The 26,038-nt window shown below is 36.8% G+C and overlaps 1 protein-coding gene across 1 annotated transcript in view; it reads right to left on the bottom strand.

Moving 5' to 3' along the window:
• The window catches only part of klf12a (Kruppel-like factor 12a), a 33,024-nt gene extending 17,810 nt beyond the window's left edge, over nucleotides 1-15,214 (bottom strand). The window contains exons 1-2 of the mRNA XM_051111485.1: nucleotides 15,021-15,214; nucleotides 473-554 (exon numbers count right to left, since the gene is read on the bottom strand). Of these exons, the coding sequence (XP_050967442.1) occupies nucleotides 473-538 (66 nt within the window). The 5' untranslated portion in view covers nucleotides 539-554; nucleotides 15,021-15,214. The remainder of the gene's footprint in view (nucleotides 1-472; nucleotides 555-15,020) is intronic.
• Between the last annotated feature and the right edge of the window lie 10,824 nt (nucleotides 15,215-26,038).

The raw sequence follows: 26,038 nt of genomic DNA on the forward strand, positions 1-26,038 counted from the left end.
GTGCGTGACTACATAATGAGTGAGGTAGAGCTAGTGCAAGATGAGCATTTGTGGTTAAAAAGTATATAAATAAGTATTTTTCTTAGAAAATGACCAGTCGCTTCACTAGATAAGTCCTCAATCCTTGGCTGGGATTGTGTAGAGCCCTTTGAAGCTGCATTGAAACTGCAATTTGGATCTTCATCCCATTGGCCACCATTGAAGTTTACTATATGGAGAAAAATCCATATAGTATTTTCCTCAAAAACCTTAGTTTCTTTTCTACTGAAGAAAGAAAGACATGAACATCTTGGATGACACTGAGGTGAGTAAATTATCAGGATATTTTCATTCTGCAAATGAACTTCTCCTTTAATAGTTAGTTAATAGTGAGAATTGGACCTTAAAAGAAAGCATGAATGTTATCACATACCATCTAAAAAGTTTTAAAAGCTTCTGACTACACTTGTGTGGCATCGCTTTGACTGCTTACCCGTCTCTGTGACTCTGCAGGATCGATTTTGACTGGCAGGGCTGGCATCCCATCCAGCATCAACATCCTGATAGCACTGTTCCTGTGAGGAACAGCAGAAAAACAATGTTAGGCTTCAAGTGTTAAATCAGAGTGTGTTGTTCTGCAGAGCATCAGCCACAGAACAGAGAAATCAAATATGTTTGGTATAACTGTGATGACACGACAGAGTAAAAACCTCTCAGCCTTGGATTTGTCTCACAGATCATATAGGAGCTGTGCTTACTGACAGTTCAGTAGATAGACTGTGCGAGGATAACAATAAACATATGTGAGAGAGCAGGCCAGACGGTTTAATAAGCATTAATATATCATTCTGAGAGAGTGTTTACTATTAGTACTTCTTGAGGTATTTTACAAGATCGAAACAGATGCCTTGACTTGTCAAAAATCAGTTGTTATTTATCATTTTCTGTTTACGTCTCTAATTGTGAACACAGCAGCTTGAAAACAACTCACTCAGACTTTGCCACGTAATCTTGTTTTAGACTCTTTTGAAGCATCAATCCTGAATTATGACATCTGGCAAGACATTAGTTACTCCATAAGGAATGTTATGATACATGACTTTGTACTGACATTGCCTATGTTTGCCTATTCAGTTAAGATATCATTATACTATTACACAGCAGGATTTACTGCAAAAGTTAGACATTTTGTATGTTCATGATTTGGCATGCGTGTCTGATTGTTCAAAAATGAAAACTGTAACCTTGCTATAGTAAATGAAATGTGAAATGCAATGTACTGAAAGTCAACAAATAGCTTCCATTTTCCAGACAGCAGAAAATGAGAGGTGTGAAATTTACACTTGCACAAATTACTAGAATTCAAACGGACAAGCTGTTATATTCACTACAACAGAATCACCCTCTGCTAGCAATTACTACCATTTCCCTGCTTTGGTAATGCCATTATAAATCTAGCCATTTACTGGAAGGTAATTAGTTAATGGCTAGACGCTCATTTTTGTCTGGATCTATTAACTGATTACATACATTAATTGATTTAAATATACTCTTCAAGCATGTTTTTACCTTTTACTTTTTTAAATTATTTTTTTAATAATGTAAAAAATTAAGTGTGATATAACTTTCTTATTATTTAATGGAGAAAAAATACTTACTGAAAGAATACAATTCTTAAAATAAATGCATACAATTTTTTGGCATGATATCTTATTAATATTCCTTAGAAAAATGTTATTAATATTTAAAGCACCAGCAAATGAAAGGGTAACACTTAGTTAATGGTAGTTAATGTATTAAAAACATGAATGAACAATAACCAATATATTAATTACAGTATTTATTAATCTTTATTAATGTTCATGTTAATTCACATTTAAATAAGATTAATAAATATGGTAGAAGTATTTTTTGTTCTTAGTTCATGTTAACTTAGTGGTTAACTAATGAACCTTATTATAAAATGTTACCAATGAAAGTCATGGGGTGCAACTAACACTGGAAAAATAAAATAAAATAAAATAAAATAAAACAAAGCAAAACATACACAGTGAATTATATCAGAGAGGAAGCCCTGCAGATCTTTATGACAAATCTCTTCAAAAGTGAGGTAATTTGACTTTTTAATAACAAAGCAAGGCTGGATCAGGTTGTAAAACATCTTTGATTTTATTAAAGGAGTGCTATTATGTTATTTTACAAAGTCTTGATTTAGTTTTGGGGGTGTGCTAGAACATGCTCTCATGCTTGGCGGTTCAAAAAATGCATTCTTTTTTAGATATTTTACATTATTGCAATACCTTTTTCCCCAGCCTGGCACAAATGGCTTGATTAGTTTGGGGTTTAATGAAGGCCCGCATTCGGAAAAACGGAATGTGTTGTGATTGGTTAGCTATCCCACTGCGTTGTGATTGGCGAACAGCTTAGATGCTGTTTCAGTACTGTCACGCCCCTTGCCAAAGTAGTTAGCGCAAGCCAGATTAAAGTGATTCTTACGTTTTAAATATGGATATTTTTCTAACAAAAATGCATCGATTCACTACAGCCTTTATTGACCCACGCACCCACCCCCACCCAAGCTTTTTTTAATACAGACATTTTTAATATAACTCAGATTGCATTTGTCTGAAAGAAGGAAGTCATATGGGATGCATGTTGAGTTGCATCCTCAGCCTGTGAGATCACCGATACATGATATTATCATGCTAATTTAATTATTTTACAAACTTAGTCTCATTGCCCAAAACAGTGGGCTAATCCCCCACCTCGTCCCTACACCCCCTCCCCCCCAACCATAGGCGGGATTTATTGTAATGATATTCTAATAGGCCACATTGTGGAAAACAAACGCTGTAGTCCAAAGGAGCCGTTCATTGTAGTTCTTGAAAAGAGATTTTTTTAAAAAATGAAATATCTCCCTTTGGAGTGGACTTTGAGATTTGTAATTTTGTAGATCTTTTTTTTATGGCCAAACATACACACCACACACTGACTAAAATTCAGAAAGCGAAAAAGCATTATACGACCCTTTTAATTCTTTACATCTATTTTTTGGAGGGGGGAAAAAAACCCTTTTTTTTTTAAACTTACACTATAAAACAATTTGTTGAGTCATCTTAAAATAATTTGTTATGCTGCTGCCTTAAAATTTTAAGTTCAGTTAACCCAAATAAGTTTAGTCAACTTGAAATGTTGTGTTAAGTGACAATTTAGATATTTGAGTTGACTAAACTAAAAATTTGGTTTGTTAAACTTAAATACTGGGTTTGTTACCTGGCTGCCTTAAAATTTTAAGTTGAATAAACTCAAATTTCTAAGTTGTCATTTAGTATAACTTAACATTTCAAGTTGACTAAACCTTTTTTGAGTTGACTGAACTTAAAATTTTAAGGCAGCAGGGTAACAAATTATTTTAAGCTGACTCAACAAATTGTGTTTTTTATTTTTTACAGTGTAGGTCTTTAAATAATTTAAATAATTCTGATCCTACTGGATATTGTTGTTCCAACTTTAGAAATTAGACAAATAGCACACAGCACAGGAAGCTATGTGCTCACAAACTTGCATAAAGTGCATTCGGAAGTATTGCGCAAGTTTGAATGTTTCCTTGGTTATTGGAGGTCATGGGGTTAGGCCTGTCTCATAACTCTGCAGTACTGATAAACGGAGGAGGTGGATTATATCTGGAAATCACCTTATTTCTTCCTGTTACTGCAGCGCTTGCAGATTCATTAGAGAGACTGGAAACTGCTGACTGTTTTGGCTTCTGTTGACCTGGTTAGTTTACCTCTCTCTCTTGGTGTGTGTGTGTGAATAACTGTAATCCCTGGCAGACAGGATGTCAGAGGAAACGGGTGGGGACTGAAGGGCTGTGCCCACTTAAAAATCCCTGCTTCCAAATGCTGTCTATGTCCATGGGTTCCTGGGTTTTTCAAGAAAGAGAACGCCCAAACCCACTTTAATAGTGCCAATCACTTCTCCATGAGTGTTCTTACCAGAGTAGTTCCACTTTAAAGCACCGGACCACACCACACCCAGGTGATGATCGACAGCACCCTACTTCACATGTCTGTATGTACAGTAACACCTCATTTAACATCTTTAAAGCATCAGTGAGTTTCCAGATAAAGCCATTAGAAATGTTTTGTTGCTTGGGGTTGGTTGGCTAATGTGGTATTTTATATTTCCTGTTATGATGACTTGGTTTGAATTATGAGGTCAATTCGTAATGAATGTCCTTACAAATAACTGAGAAAGAAGATGACACAGCACACCATTAAGAAGTTGTAGATGTCCAAACAATTGCTTCTGCCTATCTAGGCAGCTTTCATAGCACTCTTGACACAAATTCTGTTCCAAAACGTAGGCAGCAACCTTATGCTGCTTTTTAAGATACCATGTTTTGTCCAAAATACAATGCAGCATATGGTTAGACTGTACACAAAAGACAATCCCAGAATGCTCTGTGACAAACTCAGTGGAAATGTATGCCGGATGGTAGCTGGCTGGTCTTAGCTGGTCTTCCAACTGTGTCAAATGGTTTAGCAGGCTGGTTTTAGAAAAGTTTTGAACATTTCATTTTAGCTAGTCAAGCTGGTTCTAACTGTTTGGAGTTTCCAGACCAGCTGACCAACTAGCTAGAACCAGCTTGGCTGGTTTAGGAGACCAGCTTAACCCAGCCTAAACCATCTAAGACAACCAACCAATATATAATACATATATTTCAATCAGTACTGAAATATAATTCTATCTAATATCGTATTTGTGGTGGTATTAAAGTATTGGGTCATTAACTTAGCAACATGCTAACCTCAAAATCTATTAAAAACAAATGTGCCTCAAATGTAGATTTGACACATAGGCTGCTCCAGTATTTATGTGTGCTATTTAAGTGTTGAAACTTTAGCTTAGCAACATGCTAACATCAGAATCTATTAGAATACTATCCAAGGTCTCAATATTATTTAATAATTGTGTCGGAGCCAATGGCTTTTGGGACATATGGTGCAGTTGCAGATTGAATCCCGTCTCGTGGACCTTTCCCGATCCCACCTCCCCTCTCTCTCCCACTTCCTGTCTCATCTCCACTGTCTTGTCAACAAAAAATGGAAAAATGCCAAAAAAAAAAAAAAAATATTTGTGTTAGGTTAGTAACATTCTTATGTCAATACCTATGGAAAAACTTTTCAGTATTTGGGTGCACTATTGAAGTATTTAGGCTAATATATTGGAATATTATCAATGATTTCAATATTATCCAGTATTTGTGTGTACTATTAGGTCATTAACTTAATAACATGCTTATGTCAATATCTATTGAAATATTTTTCTTTATTTGGGTGTGCCATTTAAGTATTGGGTCATTAGTTCAGCAACATGCTAACATCAAAATTAATCGGAATCCCTGTTGAAAAAAACAAACAAACAGCTAAAACTAGCCTAAGCTATGGTCTCCCAGCCAGACCAACTAAGGAAGCGGCCAAAACCCCTCTAAAACCAGCCTGCTGACCAGCTATGACTAGCTAAAACCAGGCTAGGTGACCAGCTAAAACTAGCCTACCATCTTAGGCTGGTTTTAGCTGTTTTTTCAGCAGGGATGTTATCCATTACTCCAATATTATCCAATATGTATGTGTACTATTAGGTCATTAACCTAGTAACATGTTTATGTTAATATCTATTCAAATGTTTTAGGTGCCTATTGAAGTATTTGGGCTGTTACCTTAGCAACATGCTAACATCAAAATCTTTTTAAATATAATCTTATATTCCAATTATTTGTGTGTGTGTGTTATCGAGTCATTAGCTTGGTAACATTATGTTATTAAATGTTATTCAATATGAAAGTTCTGGATCCTTAGTTTAGTACCATGCTAATCTGTTGGAATCTATATTTAGTCAACCAAGATTACATATAATCTCTATTGAATTAATTGGTAGAGTGAATGATTCAAAAACCGACACAAGAATATTACCTTTATCATTCCTGAAAATATCAGTACCATTAAACAAATCGATTCTTGAGTCTCTCTTTCTCCCCTCTTGGGTTCACAGTTACCACAGTTTGAGAACCATTGATGATTTAGTACATTTCTTCACTAATGACACACTACTAGAAACAAAAAGAGAATATCAGGAACCAAGAATGAGAAAATATGTTCAGATGAATTTGTTCAGAGATCTGCTGAACAAGAGAGTCAGTTCAGAAGACTGGAATGTTTACATTAGTGGCCACAACTGTTCCTGGCATCAGATGAGGTCTGTAACAAAGCAAATCATCTTTGGTAGATTTCACTTATAGAAAAAGCAGTGACTCAACATATTTTTTTTTCTGGGAATTTGGTGAGTTTCATCAGAATGTGACCTCAGGTCAGAGCTGCTTCCTGCCCACTGCCAGGCTACTGATAACCAGGCTCAAACCTCACCCACAATGTCTCCTGTACAAACATCTCCCTCATCACCACTCTTCCCTTTTCTCCTTCCTCCCCTGGTTAGATAACAGACCCATCTGTGTCTTTACTCACAAAGCTTTGGGATACAGCTCCAAGATCAGACCTCTCCTTTTTTAAATGGATCTTAGTAACTAAGTGCTGAAAAATTGAGCAGAACCAAAGACACTGCTCTGGATCCATCCCCAGGATGCAGACTTCTTCTAGATTCTCCTGCTTTGCGTAATTGTCTTTTGCCAAAAAGCCCTGAGTGACTTCAGACTTTCCATTTCAACAGAGCTCATTTTCCTTGGCAGGACAACTACTGTCGGATAGAGCCAGGACATTGTCAAACCTCCAAGAGAGAAAAAGTGAGGGAGAGAAGAAGACTGTGTGTGCGTGTGTGTGAGGAATTGCTGGGGAGAGGTGTGCTGTTACACTATTTGAATCAACTGTGAATACACGGCATCGTTTAAAGAATTGATTGGCCAGACCCTCGCAGTAAAACAATGCCAGGAACAGTTGTGGCCACTAATGTAAACATTCCAGTCTTCTGAACTGACTCTCCTTGTTCAGCAGATCTCTGAACAATTTCATCTGAACATGTTATTCCACTAAATAGGCCCATAAATAATGTATTCTCATTCTTGGTTTCTGTTAGAGTATTCTCTTTTTGCTCCTTTTAGTGTCTCATTATTGAGGAAATCTACTTAATCAAACTGCGGTAACTGTGGACCCCAGAGGAGAGCGAGAGAGAGAGAGAGAGAGAGAGAGAGAGAGAGACTCAGGAATCGATTTGTTCAATAATACGGATTCTTTCGGGAATGAAAACGGTAACAGTCTTCATGAGTGCCTTACTGAATCATTCACTCAACCAATTCATTCAAAAATCTGGATTCATGCAGTAACACTAATCTTTCAATAGTCTCTCATTTTGTTTTGGTCTAGTAAGTAAAAGGCAATATAAGGCACTGTTATATGTAAGGAATAATGTACAGCCAGGGATAATAGATGCTTTTACATGATCCTGTTCATTGCACAGCCACATCGTTAAATATTTCAACAAAAAATTATAGGCTACCATATTTTCCGGACTACAGCTTGCATCTTCTGAAACGTGCTATGATTCATATTCCATATTCCACGCCAAATGAGAGGTTCGCTTTTAAATAGCTTGTAAATGCTTGTGTGCATTTTACTTTCACTTTCAATTTAGCGGCAATTGGGCGTCACTTGATTGTAATAATAAACTTATTTTTGGATCATCAGTCATCAAAGCTCGGTAAACAATAGTCGCAGACATGGAGATGCACCTTTTTTCCTGATTGCTTACTAAAAAATAAAAAATAAAACACACAGATCATGTTTTCAGGCCATTTAAACTTTGATTTTGACTTGACAAAGTGGATATTTCTAAGTGTATGAGTTGTTTACTTTTTAAAATTAGTCGTCCCATTAATGCCATTATATTGTTCATTTAGACTGATTTGCGAACGCACAAACACGAGAGGCAGGATTTATCATATGAACCGAACACAGACAATCATAACCAGTCATATCCAGTTCATTCATTCTCCCCCCCATTCATTCTCAGTTACCTCCCACCAAACCCACCGCACAATTTAGGGGGTCTGTTAAAACTCAGTGTGCTCAGGGGAGGCGAGAGAGTCTGCTTTGGACAGTTTTACCTTAGAAAGACAAGTGATTTGTATGCTTTTATGTCATATTTTGTTTTATTTGCAATATTTTATTTTTTCTATATGAATTTTTTTTCATCCATTTTTTTGAGGAGACACTGCCTCCTCGGAGGAAACACCGCTATACAATATATATATTTATATGTGTGTGTTCTACATAGCTCAAACAGTTATGTGTATGTTGCTGACAGTCCATAAATGTTTACTAAGAGAGATGTCAGTTTGTTAAAAGCTAAATCCTCACAATTCTAAGAAATAAAAAAGTCTGGTTTAATCAAATGTCACTTCAGTAAATCCAGAGAGTCAGTGAGCATTCAGTGACTCTCGATCAAACTGACTGACCTCTTAGTGGCCCATTTCACACACCTAGTGATCTATCATCAATAGTTGTAAAGAGATTTTGGCATTATGGCTATAATAATAAACATTCCAGACAAGATGTTGATGTATGAAATCCTTGAATGTTCTTCATGGATGAAACGTCCTTCTCTCACAGCCTCACAATTGATGCTTTGTGTTGAGATTCATCTGCTCCTCACAGTCTTTAAAGTAAATAAACACTACAGAACGTCTCCTGCAGATTCTTTAGATTTAGTTCAGAAATCAGGCTTCTGCATTTTCCACTTGCCTTCAGAGAGAACTAGGAGTGAACATGCTTACTTACACATCTGTTATTGATTTGAGGGGAGCCTGGAACCCCTCCGTTTAAATCTGTCAGTGCGAGGAGCGCATAGGTTTGTATTTACTGACCTCATGTGGGACCTACTTGCCTCTTGCCATACAGGTGACAGCGGGTCAAGTCTTTGTGTCTGTGAGTGGAAAGTCTGTCAAATGTCTATGGCCGTCTATCACGCATGCGGAAAACCATTTTAATCCAACGTGTGTCTTTTCTGTCTCACAAAAGACCAAGTCGACGAAAGTACCAGTCGCTCTGCGCTCTGAAGAGCGAAAGTGTCAGAAACTGTTTTTCCTGTTTTGTAAACAACTAAACCTCGAAATGCAGTCTACGTTTTTTCTCTCCCACCTTCCTGTCTGTAATTTCTTCATCATCTGCTACTTTCTGACACCGCACAGCGTGGTGTAAGACACGTACGGGTTCGAGATCAATTTTACAATGGTGAAGATCAATGCCTTACGAAGCGATCCTGCTCCCAGATCAGGCCAAAAAGATGACAAATGGCCTCCTGGTCACAGCTTGGACTGGTTTGCTGTGCTCTCTTCCATGAAGACAGCAGGCCAGAAACATCTGAAGCTCTCTCTCTAGTGTTCCGCTGGACAGGGTGAGACAGATGTGTGTAATTTGACTTGAACTGTTGAACCGCATGCCGTCAAACTGTTTATTATCAGAGGTCTGGCACACACTAGGTTGCGCAATATTTGAAGGCCATGTTATTAGGCAATATTGCGCAATGCATGGTGTCGACAGTGAACAGTTTTAGAAAAATGCGTTCCTTGAAAATGAGAGCTTGAAATAAATAAATAAATAAATAGGGGCAAACATCAAACAATTTTTTATATTCCCAAATGCAGGTCAGTGGACTGCAGTGACTTGAGACAAACTTATCACACAGTGGCTGTGTGGACTTGCTTCCTGGTTCCATTAAGGGACTACGAGGGACATTTTTGGATTTTGTCTGAGGTAAATCATAATTAATGAGCACAACTGTACTTAAACCTAGCGATTATTATGCTCAGCAGTCCATTTTGCACTTTGTATGCCATTACAATTTGCTGCCTTCACACCTCTGATTGCTCTCAAAATGGTGCACAGTATGTACAGAAGGGAATTAATGACATTCTCTGTTTTGAAAAGTGTTTTGAAAAGACAAACATTGTTTGTGTGGTTCTCGCATGGTTATTAGAATTACAGCTGGACAATATTGTTAACTATAGTTATGTATATAAATGTTCTATTTTATATTTTTACATCAACAATGTAATGACCATTCTATTTCTTACAGCCGAGTGTGAATCTCATCAAGTTAGTGTTTTTAAGCATTTTACATTATTCCAAAATAACTCAAGGTGGTAACAATTTAAACAATATATTTCATTTGTAAACTTAAGTTAAATTATTCTTTTTAATAGGTAACTTTGAACTATTTTTGGGATCATCGAAGCTTGGTAAATATTGTTTACAGACACAGAGATTTACTTTAAAGCCAATTCCTCAGTAAAAACTCCCACAGATCATGCTTTCATGCCATTTTAGGTCTTATTTTGACATAACAGAGTGGTTATATCTAAACGTGTGAGTTGTTAACTTTCTTTTTAAAATTAGTCTTCCCATTAACGCCGTTGTATTGTTCATTCAGACTGATTCGCAAACGCGGAACGCGCACGAACACAAGAGGCGGGATGCTCTTTTTAATGTTATATTTTGTAATATTGGCGTTGTTTTGTTTTTGTACTACAGTTCTTTTTCTCATTCAGTATTTTGACACTGGAGAAACGTCCCTGATCTCTCTCTCTCTCTCTCTCTCTCTCTCTCTCTCTATATATATATATATAAAAATTTTATATAATTTTATATTTTAATATTTAAAAAAAAAGTGTAATGATAAACAACAATGACCCTACATTTTATTTATTTTAAAATTTTGTTTAGTTTTTGATTAAATAGTTTTGTTTAAGGTATTGTGGCTTTGCTGTATAGGACCACAAAGAATCAACAGAGAAGAGAGAATGACTGTTTTAAAATAAATGTCATATTTTTAGCATTTAAAAGCATTTTTTAATCAAATATTTTGCTACAAAAAATTCCATGTGTGTACATTTTTGAATAGTGACACAAAATGTTGAATCAAGAACCAATTAAATGATTCATGCAAAAGGACTGAACCAATCCAACACACTATTTTAGACGTGAGACAATGAAAGGCTTCGGAATTTCCATCAAGACACACATTTAGTAAACTTATATCCAAACGAAACACATTAAAATCACAATATTTACAATACTGATTCATTTTACGTCACTAGAAAGGCATTGCACATATATTATGAATATTCAATATGTCGCTCAATCCAAATAACCACCCACCAAGGTGTTTGAAAATCGTGCCTGTTTCACAGCTGGAAGAGATCTGCCCGCATTCCCATTAGGCTGTGCAGACTCAGGGGGCAGCGATAGCCCTCCCCAGCTGTCCTGAGCATTGTGGGAAAGCCTGAGCCTCTTCTAGAGCAGTGCCAGAAAAGATTCAGCCCCTAAAGCACTGCGTGAGTGCCAGTAACCAAGCATGCTAACTAGCGTGACCGCTAACCACCCAGAGACTGAACATCATACAAAGAGTAAACTTGCAGTGAAGAGAGAAGGGAAGCATAAGGAAAGGAGGACAGGAAAGGATGTGATTGCTAGAGATTACGCAGCCCTTCCAAAACAGATAATGACATATTTTTCTTTTCGCATATTCAAAAGGCTTACGTTTTCACCCCTTGAACGATATTAGCCCTGATCCCCGAGTGTTATGATGCCCCTGCTCGTAATGAGCAAGGCAGCTGTGTTTGTTTTCCAGCAGTGCATGCTCACACAGGGCTGGGTAAGAATTGTTTTTCCTTCTCTGCCCTCGGTGAGGCTGGAAAGCTCACAGCTGCAGCTAAAGATTGGGGAGAAGTGGAGAAAGTGAACATGAAGGAACTGCAGCTGAAAACCAAAGAAGAAACCGAAAGGAGTGCAAAAGAGGGAAAGTAAAGAGGTCGAGAAAAAGTACAGCTTTTAGCTCTTCCGAAGTAATTCGCCTTGACAGCAGCAGTGTGGCTGAAGACAACTGTCTGGCTTTGACAGATCCCTAACCAGGAACAGATCCCACATGAAACTCTCTCTTCCTCTTGCGTTTGGAGGTCAGGCCCCACCAGGAGTGGCTGTGGGGTCAGAGGTCAAAGTTCAGTCACAGTGTTCACAGGAAGTGCATCCGCTGCAGGCTCTGGTTGTAGCCCTTTAGCAGAGCTCAGTTTAATGGGCCAGGCGGTCACTAGGGAGAATTGCTGTTTCCCGTACTGTACAGGAACCTCCCTGCCACTTCACTCTTTGTAGGTTGGTGACTCACAAAAGAGATTTGGTTCCTCTGATTTCTGTTCTGCGTGCACATGTGTGTAGGTGTGTGTAAGTGCATGGCTGCGTGCAAGCATCTGGGTTTCTATGCCAAGAAGAGATGCAGTTTGTTGAAAATCACTTTGAAAGCAAAAGCTTATCTTTGAGTACTTCTAGTTACATTTCCATTTCCAGTTTTGGCTTCCAAGACTAGACGTATGTACTGTACTGATTAGGGATAACCGTCTAAAAATAACATTTAACAATACCAGTTTTTCTGTAGTATTGGTATCACTGAGTACTCAATTCGATACCACACTGAGTGTTGTCTCTGTGAATGTAGTTGAATGTTCACACGTGAATGAACAAATGATCATCTTGGGTAAAAACTTGCCTTATTTGGCTCGAGTAAAAAGGGGATACAAATACAGGATATGTTTTAAAATTTCAGATCTGCCTTAATGTACTTTCACTGACCTTCCACTGTCTATTAAATATTATGCACCATCCAAAAAAGGTCAGCTGTCATGGGCCAATACCCTTTCAAGAGGTAGTACTATGTACCATTTAGGTAATGATATGTACCTTTATAGTACTAGCATGCAATCTTTAGGGGTAAATAAGGTACAGAGGTGTACCTGTTGAAAGAGCACCTCCCCAGTGACAGCCGTTTTTTTCTTAAACACAACAATATCCACAAGAATAATTTATTGCTATTTACATAGGAAATAAATAATAAACTATATATATATATATATATATATATATATATATATATATACTTTGAAAGTCAGTTGTTTATTTCATTGTTATTTACTACTATTTACATAGTAAATAATAAATACTTCAAAAACATGTTTACATAACACTTTATTTATTTACTTATTTATTTATTTATTTACTTTGAAGAGCAATTGTTTATTTCATGTCTTTATTACTATTTACATAGTAAATAATAAATACTTCAAAAACATTACACTGTTTACATTACACTGTTGTTTACTTCCTTGTTTTTATTACTATTTACATAGTAAATAGTAATAAACATAGTAAATATTTCAAAAAATTTGAAACTATGTTCACATTATTATTTTTTAAAGGTCCGCTTTTTATTTTATTGTTCTTTATTTACATAGTAAATAATAAATACTTAAACTCTAAAAATTTGTTTATTTGTTCGTTTTTCTTTATTACTATTTACATAATTAATACTTCAAAAACTTCAAAACAATGCTATTATTTGTTTGTTTGTTTGTTTGTTTGTTTTACTTTTTAATTAAAGGTTGGTTCAGTTTGTTTCTTTGTTTAATGACAGTAAATAAATAATAAATAAACCAGAACGGTAAAACCATTTATTTAAAGTTTTGTTAAGTTTATTTTGTTGTTCTTTATTGCTGATTAGTTAGTAAATACATAATAAATGCTAAAACAGTTTTTAAACATTGTTTACATTGCACTTTGTTTATTTTTTTTGTTTTGTTTTGTTTTAAATTGACTTAATTTAATTTAAAGAAAGGTTCAAGATCACACTTTGTTTTGCTGTGTTCTTCGAACTGAAACCAAATAACAAGATCATGGAATTTCACTACAGAATTGACTACTAAGCTTTAGTCATAACAACCTTAACACTAATCACACCATATCTAAATTTCTAAAATCTTGCAACACAAAACTCTGTCCACACCTGATTCACGCCCCCTCAAACTATTGATTCAAATCTTGTTTGCACGAAGCCCACACATTCACCCTTCAGCAGCTCTCTCTCGCGCCCACTTTGTGTTCCTAAAGCCCATCTACAACAACAACCACCCAGAGGTGAACCTGCCAGAGCTACAGCTGCCTCACTGGGTCAATCACGCGCCACAGCCAGAGGAAAGTTTGCTTACTTTATTGACGTTTAAGGTGAAGAAATGGCTCTAAAAACACGAGACCCAGTGACCCCCGAACTTCCTCACCATGCAACTGCAACACAAAGCTCATCCGGTGCAGACGCGACAGACACCAGACACTGATCAACACTCTAGAGGAACTCTCAGGTGCGGTTTCTGTTCTGCGGTGCAGAGGATGGTGTATATTTATAGCTACTTAAATTGTATTTAACTCTAATAGTACTGTGGTCACTTTGAATGATGTCTAATTATTTTTCAGAGCTTTGAAGGCCTGATTGACTTGGCTAGGAAGACCATCTCACATACTTGAGAAGGAAACCACTGGCAGATGGAGAGAGAGAAAATCATCCATGCCAAATCAGACCAACAGATGCAACAGCTCTAGTTCCTCACTGGTCTACAACAAAGCTACTGTTCTTCTCTGCAATTTATTGTTGTATCAAAGAAATTTAAAGCAGTTCCTACAAAAGTAGAAAACAGACAGACAGAGAGAGCAAGAAAAAGGAAGTGAATGCAGTCCTGGAGTCTTTCAGAAGTACCCATAAGAAAAGCAAACGCATTATATAGCATTATATAATGTTCATAAATGTGCAGAGAACTATTTATATATCTTAAATCAGCTCTTATATGACATGAAACAAACAGGAAGACAGAACATGCAGTAAAGCCCACATTGTATAAAATGATCAAGAATACACTCAAATAAAAAACATGACAAATATGTCAAAAGCAATAAAAGTTATAAACACTTCTGCCACACTAATAACTCTTATGCTATTAAATTTGAGCTCTTACAGTGAATTGTATTTATTAAATGTACAATTGTCAACACTGAAACTCTAAATATTTTATTTTTTAATTCATGAAATGAAGTCTTTAAGCAGCTCTTGTTTACAATGACAATTCTAACTGCCTTTTAAATGACAGTTGACAGTTCCATAGTCTAACAAACTAACAGAGTGTTAAACTGAACAAAAAACCGTTAGACATTACTGACCTTGTTTATTAACCTCAGTAATTGACAGCGAGAAGCACTATCCTTACAGCGTCCCTCTGTCTCCCTCTTTTCTGTCTTGTTTTCCTCTGTCGCACTTTCTGATGTGACCCCCTTCTCTCTCTCTCTCTCTCTCTCTCTCTCTCTTCCCTCCTCCGCCGCTGTGTGTTTCTCAGGAGGAAATGAATGGATGGCTCACACGGTGCTGTTCTACTCACAGAGCTCGGGTCACATGACCAGGCTGAATGAAGAGAGGGGGTGGACCCTCGGGCTGCCAGGCGAGAGGACAAGGAGTGAGTGTGTGTGTGTGTGTGTGTGTAGGTACTGTATGAGCATATGAGAGAGAAAGTGCCAGACTATGAAAATGTTGTGGGTGTTTAACTTTGTATTTTTGTGTCAGTTGGTTTATTTTAACTTTCTGGTGGAGATGTGGACCTAACTATCTCAAATTATTCTCAAAAGTTAAAAAACTGAATATGAACTTAAACATGAACTTAATTTAATCAAATACACATTATTTGTAGAGCTCTGTCATAGCATGTCAATGGTTATATATATATATATATATATATATATATATATATATATATATATATATATAAAACCGACACAAGAAAAAGAAAAAGAAAAAAACAAATGTGATTTTAAGAACAGTTCACTTAAATGTTCTATAGCATTCCAATGGTCAAAAAAATGTGTTTCAAAATCTATTTTTGTAAATATATTTTCTATCAGTATATATTTTGGGGGGATATTTTGGGAGACAAAGAAAAAAAAAGTGATTTTAAGAACAGTTCACTGAAAGTTTTTATAGAATTCTACTCATACGGCAAAAATATATTTTCAAATATTACATTTTAAAAAAATGTCAAAAATATATTTACTAAAATATGTTTAAAAATATATTTATGTTAATATATTTTCTATCAAAATCTATTTTTGGTATATTTGGGAGAAAAAGAAAAAATTGTCCTTTTAAGAACAGTTTACTGAAAGGTTCGGTAAAACATTGATATGGCAAAAATATATTTTCAAATATTAAATAAAAAATGATCAAAAGCATATGTACTAAAATATGTTTCAAAATATAATTATGTAAATATATCTTCTAACAATATATATTTTGGGGATATTTGGGAAAACAATCCATTAATATATATATATATATATATATATATATATATATATATATATATTTTTTTTTTTTAAGGGGATATTTTTGGGAAAAAAAGAAAAAATTGTGTTTTTAAGAACAGTTCACTGAAAGGTTCTGTAGAATTCCATTAATACGCATTTTTCAATTTTTTCAAATATTAAATTAAAAATATGTTAAAAATATGTTTAACAATATATTTATATTAAAGAACAGTTAACTGAAAGGTTCTGTAGAGTTCCACTAATATGGCAAAATATATATTAAATATTAAATACAAAATGGTCAAAAATATATTTATTAAAATATGTTTCAAAATATATTTTTGTAAATATATTTTCTATCAAATATATTTTGGAGGATATTTTGAGAAAAAAAAAATCTATTAATATATATTTTTTGGGATATTTTGAGGGGAAAAAAGGAAATAAAAATGGTGTTTTGTATTTTCAATAACGTGCTTCACTAAAATATTTATTTAAAATACATTTTGGCCAAAATGAATGAATGAATGAATGAATATCCAGCATGTCAATGACCTGCACACATTAATTTATATGTTCCTCTGAACAAACACCCTTTTTGAAATCTTTATTTCTAAGGAGTGACTTTACTACTTTTTAGGAGAAACACCTGAGACAAAGTTGACACATAAATGACATGAACCGAAGATCTCCAAATAAGTCTCCTGAGCAATGAAATACCAACCTCAGAGCAATAAAACATCCCTCAGGGAATGAACAAAAGTAAATAAACAATCTCTCATTGATTTGTATTGCTTAGAGGTTACTCATTCGTAGCCCAGGAGACTTAACTGAGATCTAAAACCATCTTAAAGACAAAGAAATGCCTGGATAGTAGTAAACCCACCATGTTGTCCAGCTATGAGAATTATATTTTGGTCCTCAAGCTCTGCTGCTTACATTGCACAAATGAACCGCCACAGAAAACCACCATTGGGCCAAAGGTAACAATGCACCAGCATGTCAATGACCTGCCCATAGAAATGGTGGTCACCATTCCCAAGTGGGTAGAGGAGTCTATGACCTTTGATGTATACAAAGACTACACACAATACAAACATACAGCAAAATACCCAGAACAAAGTAGATATACACTTACAAAGAGACACAATAAATGGGGGAATTAATGTTTGAAACAATCCAGAAATAAACAGTTTTCACCTTGTGTTAATGAGCAACCAAAATGTCCATCCAGAGCAAGCACTAGCCCTCCCTAACATATGTGTGTGTGTGTGTGTGTGTGTGTGTGTACAGCTAATTGAGGAAGTCTGGGGGATGTGTGTGACTCTCCTTGGAGGCCAGTCGTCAGTTGCCATAGCGACCTGCTCTCCCACCTTGTGTCGGTCCTGTGCTTTTGTGGAGGTGTGAGAGGAGGTGGAGGACTCTCTCTAGCTTTCTCTCGCTTTCCACCCCCTCTCACTGTGCTACTGTATCTCAAAGCTGTTAAAAACATCCCTTCCATTTTAACTATTCCATTGGCTTAGCTAAACTGAACAGGAAGTTGAGTGTTGGTTACAAGTAAAGAATTAACGTTAACTGTGGACAAAGGCTGTAGAAATGTTCAAACTGCTTTTGGCATCTGTTTAGCTGCTTCGCTGCCATTGCAATTTGAAAAGAAAATACAAGTTTTAAATGGACGTTTAATGGTTTACAATTGTCCATCACACAATCTTGTATTTCTTAAAGGCGGCTAAATTGACAGGACTTTATCTGTTGCTAGTGCAGGCGTTAAAATGTTCATTTTACATGAGTCAAACTGCATCAAGACAGATGATTGGACTGTTGACTTTGGCTTGGTCTTTTTTCGCCGCTTAAAATAGATTTCCAAGAGCTCGAGTTTGCTAAGCTCTGTGATATGAAGAGAGAAATGAAAAAGTGTGGGGAATATATTTAATTATTGTCTTGGATTACTGAGCTTCTGCAGAAGCTAGCGTGATGGCTTATAAAAATAAATTCGCCTGCTCTCTTAATGTTAATTCATTGAAGTAGTGTCAGTCATGTCATACTGAGGGAATTGTTATGTGATATACTATTATATACTTTTCAAGATTGAGATATAAACTTAAAGAGGCTTAGAGAGGTTGGCAGTCAACGTGTATGTGAACTGCTAGCCAGGTTGCTAAAAAAGCCAGTGGACCATGACGCTAATGTGAAGCCCAGGGCAAGTGTATGCCTGACTGCTCCGACACCTGCCATCAGCCTGTATACATGACTCTAATAAAGAAGAAAATGCCTTTACAGCCCAGCTAAGGTGCGTGTACCTCAGGATACTATAGATGTTTTAAGAAAAGATCATTGAAATGGAGAAACTAGACCTTGAAGGAGAGTCTAATTTGTCTTCATCAGTATCTACGCATGTGTTCTTTACAGACAAGTAAGACAGTAAAGGTCCTTGCACACTGAGTCCCAAATTTTCGTATGTGTTTTCTTGTATTCCTCAAAATTCGTTAACGTTACAGTGGCTCACGCCTTGTCCACACTAATCCCAGATAGCACACGTATGTCTGTAAGATGTCTGTTAAAGATCATTTGATCTGGAAAGCATCTGCTGTGTACAAACATCTGACAGACGTCTGTAAGATGTCAGTTTTACATACATTCTAATTCATAAACATCTTAAAGACATCTAATAGACATCTATTTGACATCTGATAGGAAACATCCTATAGACATATTACAGATGAGCAAACAAGGAAAAAAAATACGTCTTGCAGACGTAAATGCCGATGTCAAATAGACGTCTCTGAGATGTACATGTGCTATTAGGGATACAATTTCGTTTTTAAACGCTCTCCGTCCACACTAGCTTTTTTAAGCGCTTTCGAAAAATTTCTCATCCACATTGAAACATTAGAAAATGTGAAATTCGACTTACTGCACATGTGTAAAACCTTATAAAAGCTAACTGAGATGATACAGATGAACAGACATAATACATTTTTATGCAGTTCTTCTGGCAGGATCATTTTATTTATGGAAATGTATCTCATCATTTACTGACGCGCCAATGTCGCGCTCACTCATGTTTGATCTAAAAAGCAGCTGGCCTCATGTTTTGCTGCAGGACAGCAATTGTAAGTAAATATTCTGTCATCTTTTAAGGGCTGTATTATGAAGAGTGTGCAAAGTAAATATCTTTAGCAACAGTGTGAAAGTGAATAGCACATAACAAGCACAGTTGCTGATATAAACATAGATGTCTATAGGTACAATATCACAGCTAAACATATGTCATCGTTTTCAAAAGCCTCCGTTTTCACAGTCCACACTACAATGCGAAAATGCCATTTTCAAATTTATAAACTACCGGCACTGAGACAGCATTTTTATCAAGGAAAACTGAGCTTTTTGAAAATGCTTTCCAAAGTGGATACATTTGAAAACGCAGTTTTCGCATTGTAGTGTGGACTGTGAAAACTTTTAAAAATTATGACGCATGATTAAGTCATGTGACACATATTGTACCAATAGATATCTTTATTTATACCAGTAATGTGCCTGTTATGTGCTATTCACTTTTACACTGTTGCTACAGATGTGTTACTTTATACACTCTTCATATCACAGTCCTGCAAAGATGGAAGTAAATTTACTCACGATTGCCGTTTGCCACAAAACATGAGGGCAGTTGCATTTTAGATCAGACACGAGTGAGCGCGACATGGACACGTCAGTGAATTATGATATTTTCATCAATATAATGATCCTGCCAGAAGAACTACATGAAAGCGTATCATGTCTATTCCATCTGTATCGTCTCAGTGAGCTTTTTTAACGTTTTTAACATTTTCTGACGTTTCAGTTTGGATAAGAAACTTTTTTGAAAATCTTTGAAAACACTATCATGGATGGAGGCTGTCTACATTCATTCAGATACATTTGAAAACGGGATTTTTGTTTTAAAGGGGTAATCGGATGCAAAGTTCACTTTTTCATGTTGTTTGAACATTAATGTATGTTGGCAGTGTATGTACAAATCTACCCTATAATGATACAAATCCGTGCAGTGGTTTTTAATTAATCTGTAAAAATAATATAATATCCCCTTTTTCAAATCGAGCCATTCTCAGATGCCTGTCGATGTGGCATCACACCCACAGAAGCCCCTCCCACGATAGTTGACTGACATGAGCGTCTTACCTCAGACCAGCTGTCACAGTCCAGTAACCTCCATTGTTTCGATGCCGAAGCAGGGATGTAAGTTAGATTGAACGATTGAGGTGTTGTGCTGCTGGATCGTCATTTACTCCCGACATCTGAGCTGCTGAAGATGCGGTGGATTACGTTTGTTTGTGAAGGGAATGCGCCTCCTGATCTACATATATCCATCTATGTTTGTGCAAATCATTCGTGATCCAGCTTCACTTACAGCAGAACTGAGTATAAGGCTAAAGTAAACAGGCTCGTCACTCCACAGAGAGAAGAGAGGGGCGGCGCAAGCAGAACTTATTTGCATTTAAAGGAACAACCCCTTAGAATGAGATGATTTTTCCAGAGGTCATTTTGACAAGGTAAAAAGGGTGTTGTTTTACACAGCCATTGAGAATTTTTAACCAAAGTATATTATAGACTTTTCATTAAGACCCTAAAGAATCATATCAGCTTGTGGAAAATGGGCATCCGATGACCCCTTTAAAAGGAAAAAAGCATTTTTCAAACATTTTCCAAAGTTTCTCACCCACACTGAAATGTCGGAAAACGTTAAATTCGCCTTGCTGCAAATACGTAAAACCTCAAAAAAGCTCACTGAGAACAGACGGAACAGACATAATACATTTTCATGCAATTCTTCTGGCAGAATCATTTTATTTACGGAAATCTCACCACAGGTTGCACTCACTCCTGATTGTATGTCTGATCTAAAAAGCAACTGCCCTCATGTTTTGCCGCAACAGCAATCGAGAGTATATTTTGTCATCTTTGCAGGACTGTAATATGAAGAGTGCACAAAGTAACACATCTGTAGCAACAGTGTGACAGTGAACAGCACATAACAGGCACAATATGGGTAGAAATATAGATATCTGTTGGTACAATGTGTCATAATGTGCCTTCGTTTTCAAAAGCTTCAATTTTCACAACCCACACTACAACGCGAAAATGATGTTTTCAGATTTATTCACCTTGAGAGCGTTCTCAAAAAGCTCAGTTTTTCTTGACAAAAATGGCATGGACGGAGAGCCAAAATGGAGATAAAAAGATGCTTTTTCAAATGGAAACATACTAGTGTGGACAAGGTCACATATAGTACCAATAGATATCTTTGTTTATACCGGTATTGTGAATGTTATGTGCTATTCACTATCACACTGTTGCTACATATGTGTTACTTTGCACACTCTTCATATCACAGTCCTGCAAAAATGACAATCAATTTACTCAAGTTTCCTGTTTGCCGCAAAACACGAGGGCAGTTGCATTTTAGATCAGACATACAATAGTGAGTGAGTGCGACCTGGACAGTAAATGACGAGATATTTTCATTGATATAATGATCCTGCTGGAAAAACTGCATGAAAGTCTATCATGTCTGTTCCATCTGTATCATCTCAGTGAGCTTTTATTAGGCTTTATGCATGCACAGTAAAGCGAATTTAACGTTTTCTGATGTTTCCGTGGGGATAAGAAACTTTTGGAAAATGCTAGTGTGGACGGAGAGTATTTTAAAACGAAAGCGCTGTTTTCACATGCATCCAGATTAATGTAGACTTGTCAAAATGCTTGCTATGGATGCAAAAAAAGCAGAAAATTGAACCCGATCCGGACGAAAGTTTCGGAGGCAGTGTGTAAACATGATTGAGACAACGTGAGGTTGTATTTATTTTTTAACGTGCGAACATACGAGAATTTCAGACTCAGTGTGCAAGGACTTTAATTCTTAAAAATATAAAGGTTCTTTATTAGAATTCATGATTTCATGAAGAACCATTAACATCTATGAAAGTAGAAAAGATTCTTTAGATGATTGAAATGTTCTTCACACTAAGAAAACTGGTGAAAAAAACAGCATATGCTGGTAGGTATGTTTTGATGCTGGGATGCTGTTTTGGTGCTGGTTTAAGCTGGTCCTTTGCTGATTTATGCTGGTCCTTAACCAGCAACATGACCAGCTAAGGACCAGCATAAACCAGCAAAAGACCAGCATAAACCAGCAAAGGACCAGCTTAAACCAGCACCAAAACATACCTAACCAGCATCCCAGCATCAAAACATACCTACCAGCATATGCTGTTTTTTTCCAGGGAAAACTGGTTCTTTCAAGAACTGTTCATTAAATGGTTCTTCTAAAACATTACAGCAAAAACTCCCATTTTAAACCTTTGTTTTACATGCAATTTAAAAGTTTAAGTCAGAAAAATCTAAACAAAACAATGATTCATCCTTTATTTGATTCGTCTGTGATTTTTGCACGGCCGATAACAGATCTATAATTTGATATAGCGTCGTTCAGTATGTATACAAATGAATCAGACTACAATTGTGACATGTGATGTGTATTTAATCTTACAAATATTTGATTACGTATTGTGTTATGTATACTTGGACAGACAGATGAAAGCTGTAGCTTGAATACACAAAACCCCTGCTCTAAAAACTAGATCATAACTGTGCGTGTAAACTTACTATGTGTGGATTTGACTGTGTCAGACCTATAAAGGATGACTGAGTAGCTGGCATGAAATGAACCTTATCAGCCAACACATACGCACACACACACACGACACTAACCTAAACAAACTTTTGTATTGTTTCAGCTGAAGGGCCCAGGAATCTTCGGTCAAGCACACTGGACCAGACTGTGAGACAGAAAGAGAGGTAATGGTCACTGAAACACACAAAACAAAGTGTGAAAAAATATATATTGTGCACAAAAAGTATACAAAATAGCATTAAGGACTATATTATCAATGTCCTAACTGCGTTTTGGGTCTTATATATGGTAGTCATGTTCCTGTGTATGCAGGGTCAGAAAGCTCTCGGATGTCATCATAAATATCTTAATTTGTGTTTCGAAGATGAATAAAGGTCTTACGGGTTTGGAACGACATGAGGCGGAGTAATTAATGACAGAATTTTCATTTTTGGATGAACTATCCCTTTAAGTTTTTCATAAACATTACATTTTGTTTTCATTTATCTGTATTGGAATAATTTGGTTTTAGTTAACTATAACAATAAAATAAGACATTTAATCGTTCTATCTTTTGTGAGTAAGTTATATTAGAGACAGATGAAGAAATAGCTCTCTGAATAGGATGTGTTGTGATTTGTTGAAATTTAGCTCAGGCTCCCCAACATGCACGGCAAGGGTTGCTATTGTAATCCAGGAGGCTGTTTGTGTTTGTTTCTGAAGCTTGATACCCCCCAGGTTGATACTTATCTATTTTACCACTAACGCTCACAAATACAAACAGCATGGACACATTGTGAGGCATTATGGGTAATTGACTGCACTGGGCAGGGTGCGTATCATGACGTAACATATCGTGACAGAGGAGACACTTTCAAATCGAACGTAACGCAATTCAGATCTCTATTCAGTGAAACAATATCTTTCATATGAATCACCTTCATAAATCATCAACTGTCCCATATCAATACAGCTCAGTGGCTTGATTCAGTACTTTCACCTTAAAGCTGACAAGCCCTGGACGTCTTGTTTCTTTTCAGTCTTATGTTCGCTTTAGGGTTTCGTTGTGGTTTTGCAGTCCAATACTTAGCTGTCCAATATTTTTCCCAAAGTCTACTGCGTTTTTTTTTTTAAACCCCAGATAATGTATTTCTCAGTGCTGTACGACTCCTTCAAACTCTCGCTGCCAAAATCAGCCCTACTGACCACCCCCCACACAGTCTGCAGGGGGCCAGGGAGTTTATGTGTGCGGAGGGAGTGTGTGTGCGATTGTCGGAATGTGTGTGTGTGTGTGTGTGTGTGTTTGAGGGAAGTACTTCCTCCTTGCCAGTATTCCCACAGCCTCCATTTTCCTGTTGTGCTCAATGTGTCTGAGGCACACAAATATACCAGCAAACACAATCGGCATCATATTCATTCGACTTTATCCCGTGTGCCTTTCTTCCCATTCCTTCCATGTCTGTCTGTTAGTTTATCCCCCCATAACCTCGCCGATGGTTATTGAAATTGCATGGTTGGTATCAGTGAAATTCCTCTCTAAACTGATGTAGCTGTTGATGAATTACTGCCAGCGCTGGTAATTCATTCCAGAGACCATAGTGGACAGAAATCATTTATGGGAAATGTGTTTGAACGAATCCCTTCGTATTCATTTGACTGTCCTCAAAGGGCGTGTGGTTATGCTAGTCGGTATACACACACACACTCTGCCACGTCGTTTGGGGTCCGCTCCCCCGGCCCCCCTTACAGCCCCCAGTGCAGACCAGAGCGCAGTGGGAAAATAAGAGACAGCTTTTCGGCGTGGTGGAGGGAATGCTCGGACGATGAGAACATGTAGTGGAGAGAAGTCAATAAGGAGGGGGAGCTGCTGACTGGCCTGTGGAAAAAGAGAGCGAAAGGAAAGGAGAGAGAGCAACATGTCATGATTCAGAGGAAAAATAGTTTGTTTTACAACCGTGTTCACATTTCAAGGGTCTTTCATATAGATCAGTCTGCGTTAAACTAGATGAGGATTCAATTTCACGCCCGCTCTGTATGTTGGTATGAGTGACTTCAGTTGTCGGCCAGTCTGAGGGTTAGCTCATCCAGAACTGAAAATTCTGACATCATCTACTCATCTTCATTTTGTTCCAAACCCATAAGGCGTTTGTTCATCTGCAAAGTACAGATGAAGACATTTTTAATGAAACCTGAGAGATTTCTGTCTCTCCACTGATAGGACACGCAACCAAAACCTTGACCAAAAGTAATTCAAATCAGTCAAGCTGTTCTGAAAACACATGATCGCTTTACAGTATATGATGAATAGATTTTAAGAAAATTTAGGCTTTAATTCACATATGGACATTGAACGACATACACTGAGCACAGTAAAAACTGTAAACAGAAGATCAACTGTACTTTTACTTGACACACAAGAATAAGCGTCATTAGTTCCTGTGAAAGATCAAACGAGCTTATTTGACATGAAAGAACAAACGTTATTATGTATCAAGCAAGCACATTTGAGCGTCCATTTACCATATTTGATGTGCTCTATGCATTGATTAGTTTTTACTTGTGAATAAAAGTCTAAATAAATCCTGTTGAAACAAACAGCATATGCTGGTTAGGTATGTTTTAAAGCATGGCAGCTGGTTTAAGCTGGTCCTTAATTGTTCATGAGCTGGTTTAAACTGGTCCTGAGCTGGTCCTGAGCAGGAGCTAGTTGCTTAGAACCAGCACATGACCAGCTTAAACCATTGCACAATCAGCTTATAACCAGTTTAGGACTAGTTTCAGCCTCAGACGTCACGCCCATGGAATGTTGGCGAAACAGCTGATGTATAAGTCACACTTAGCTGGAAACACTTTAGAAGTTTCGAAGTCGTCATTGGATTGGTTAGATTATACAGGATTACAGGAGACGTGTGTGTTGCGTTTTCTAGTGTTCTGCCTGGAAACAAAAATGCCAAGGTGCCAAACCCCCTCATGAAAGAAGAAAGCCGTAGTGTTTATAGCTGTGACAACGAGTGCTTATCAGCATCAACTAAACACTGGATTTTCAAAAGAATGGGAAAAATGTAAAGTTCGCGGCATAGAATTTTTAAAATATGCCAGAGTTTTACACACCGGTCTGTTATTGTGGTGACATTTCCACACCCCTAAACATGACGTGGCACAAAACGAAACGTGACTGGTTGCTGCAACTGTCAGTCATATGGCCTCTGTGGCT

This window comes from Labeo rohita, chromosome 1 (genome assembly GCF_022985175.1).
Source record: "Labeo rohita strain BAU-BD-2019 chromosome 1, IGBB_LRoh.1.0, whole genome shotgun sequence".
NCBI classification, from domain to species: Eukaryota; Metazoa; Chordata; class Actinopteri; order Cypriniformes; family Cyprinidae; genus Labeo; species Labeo rohita.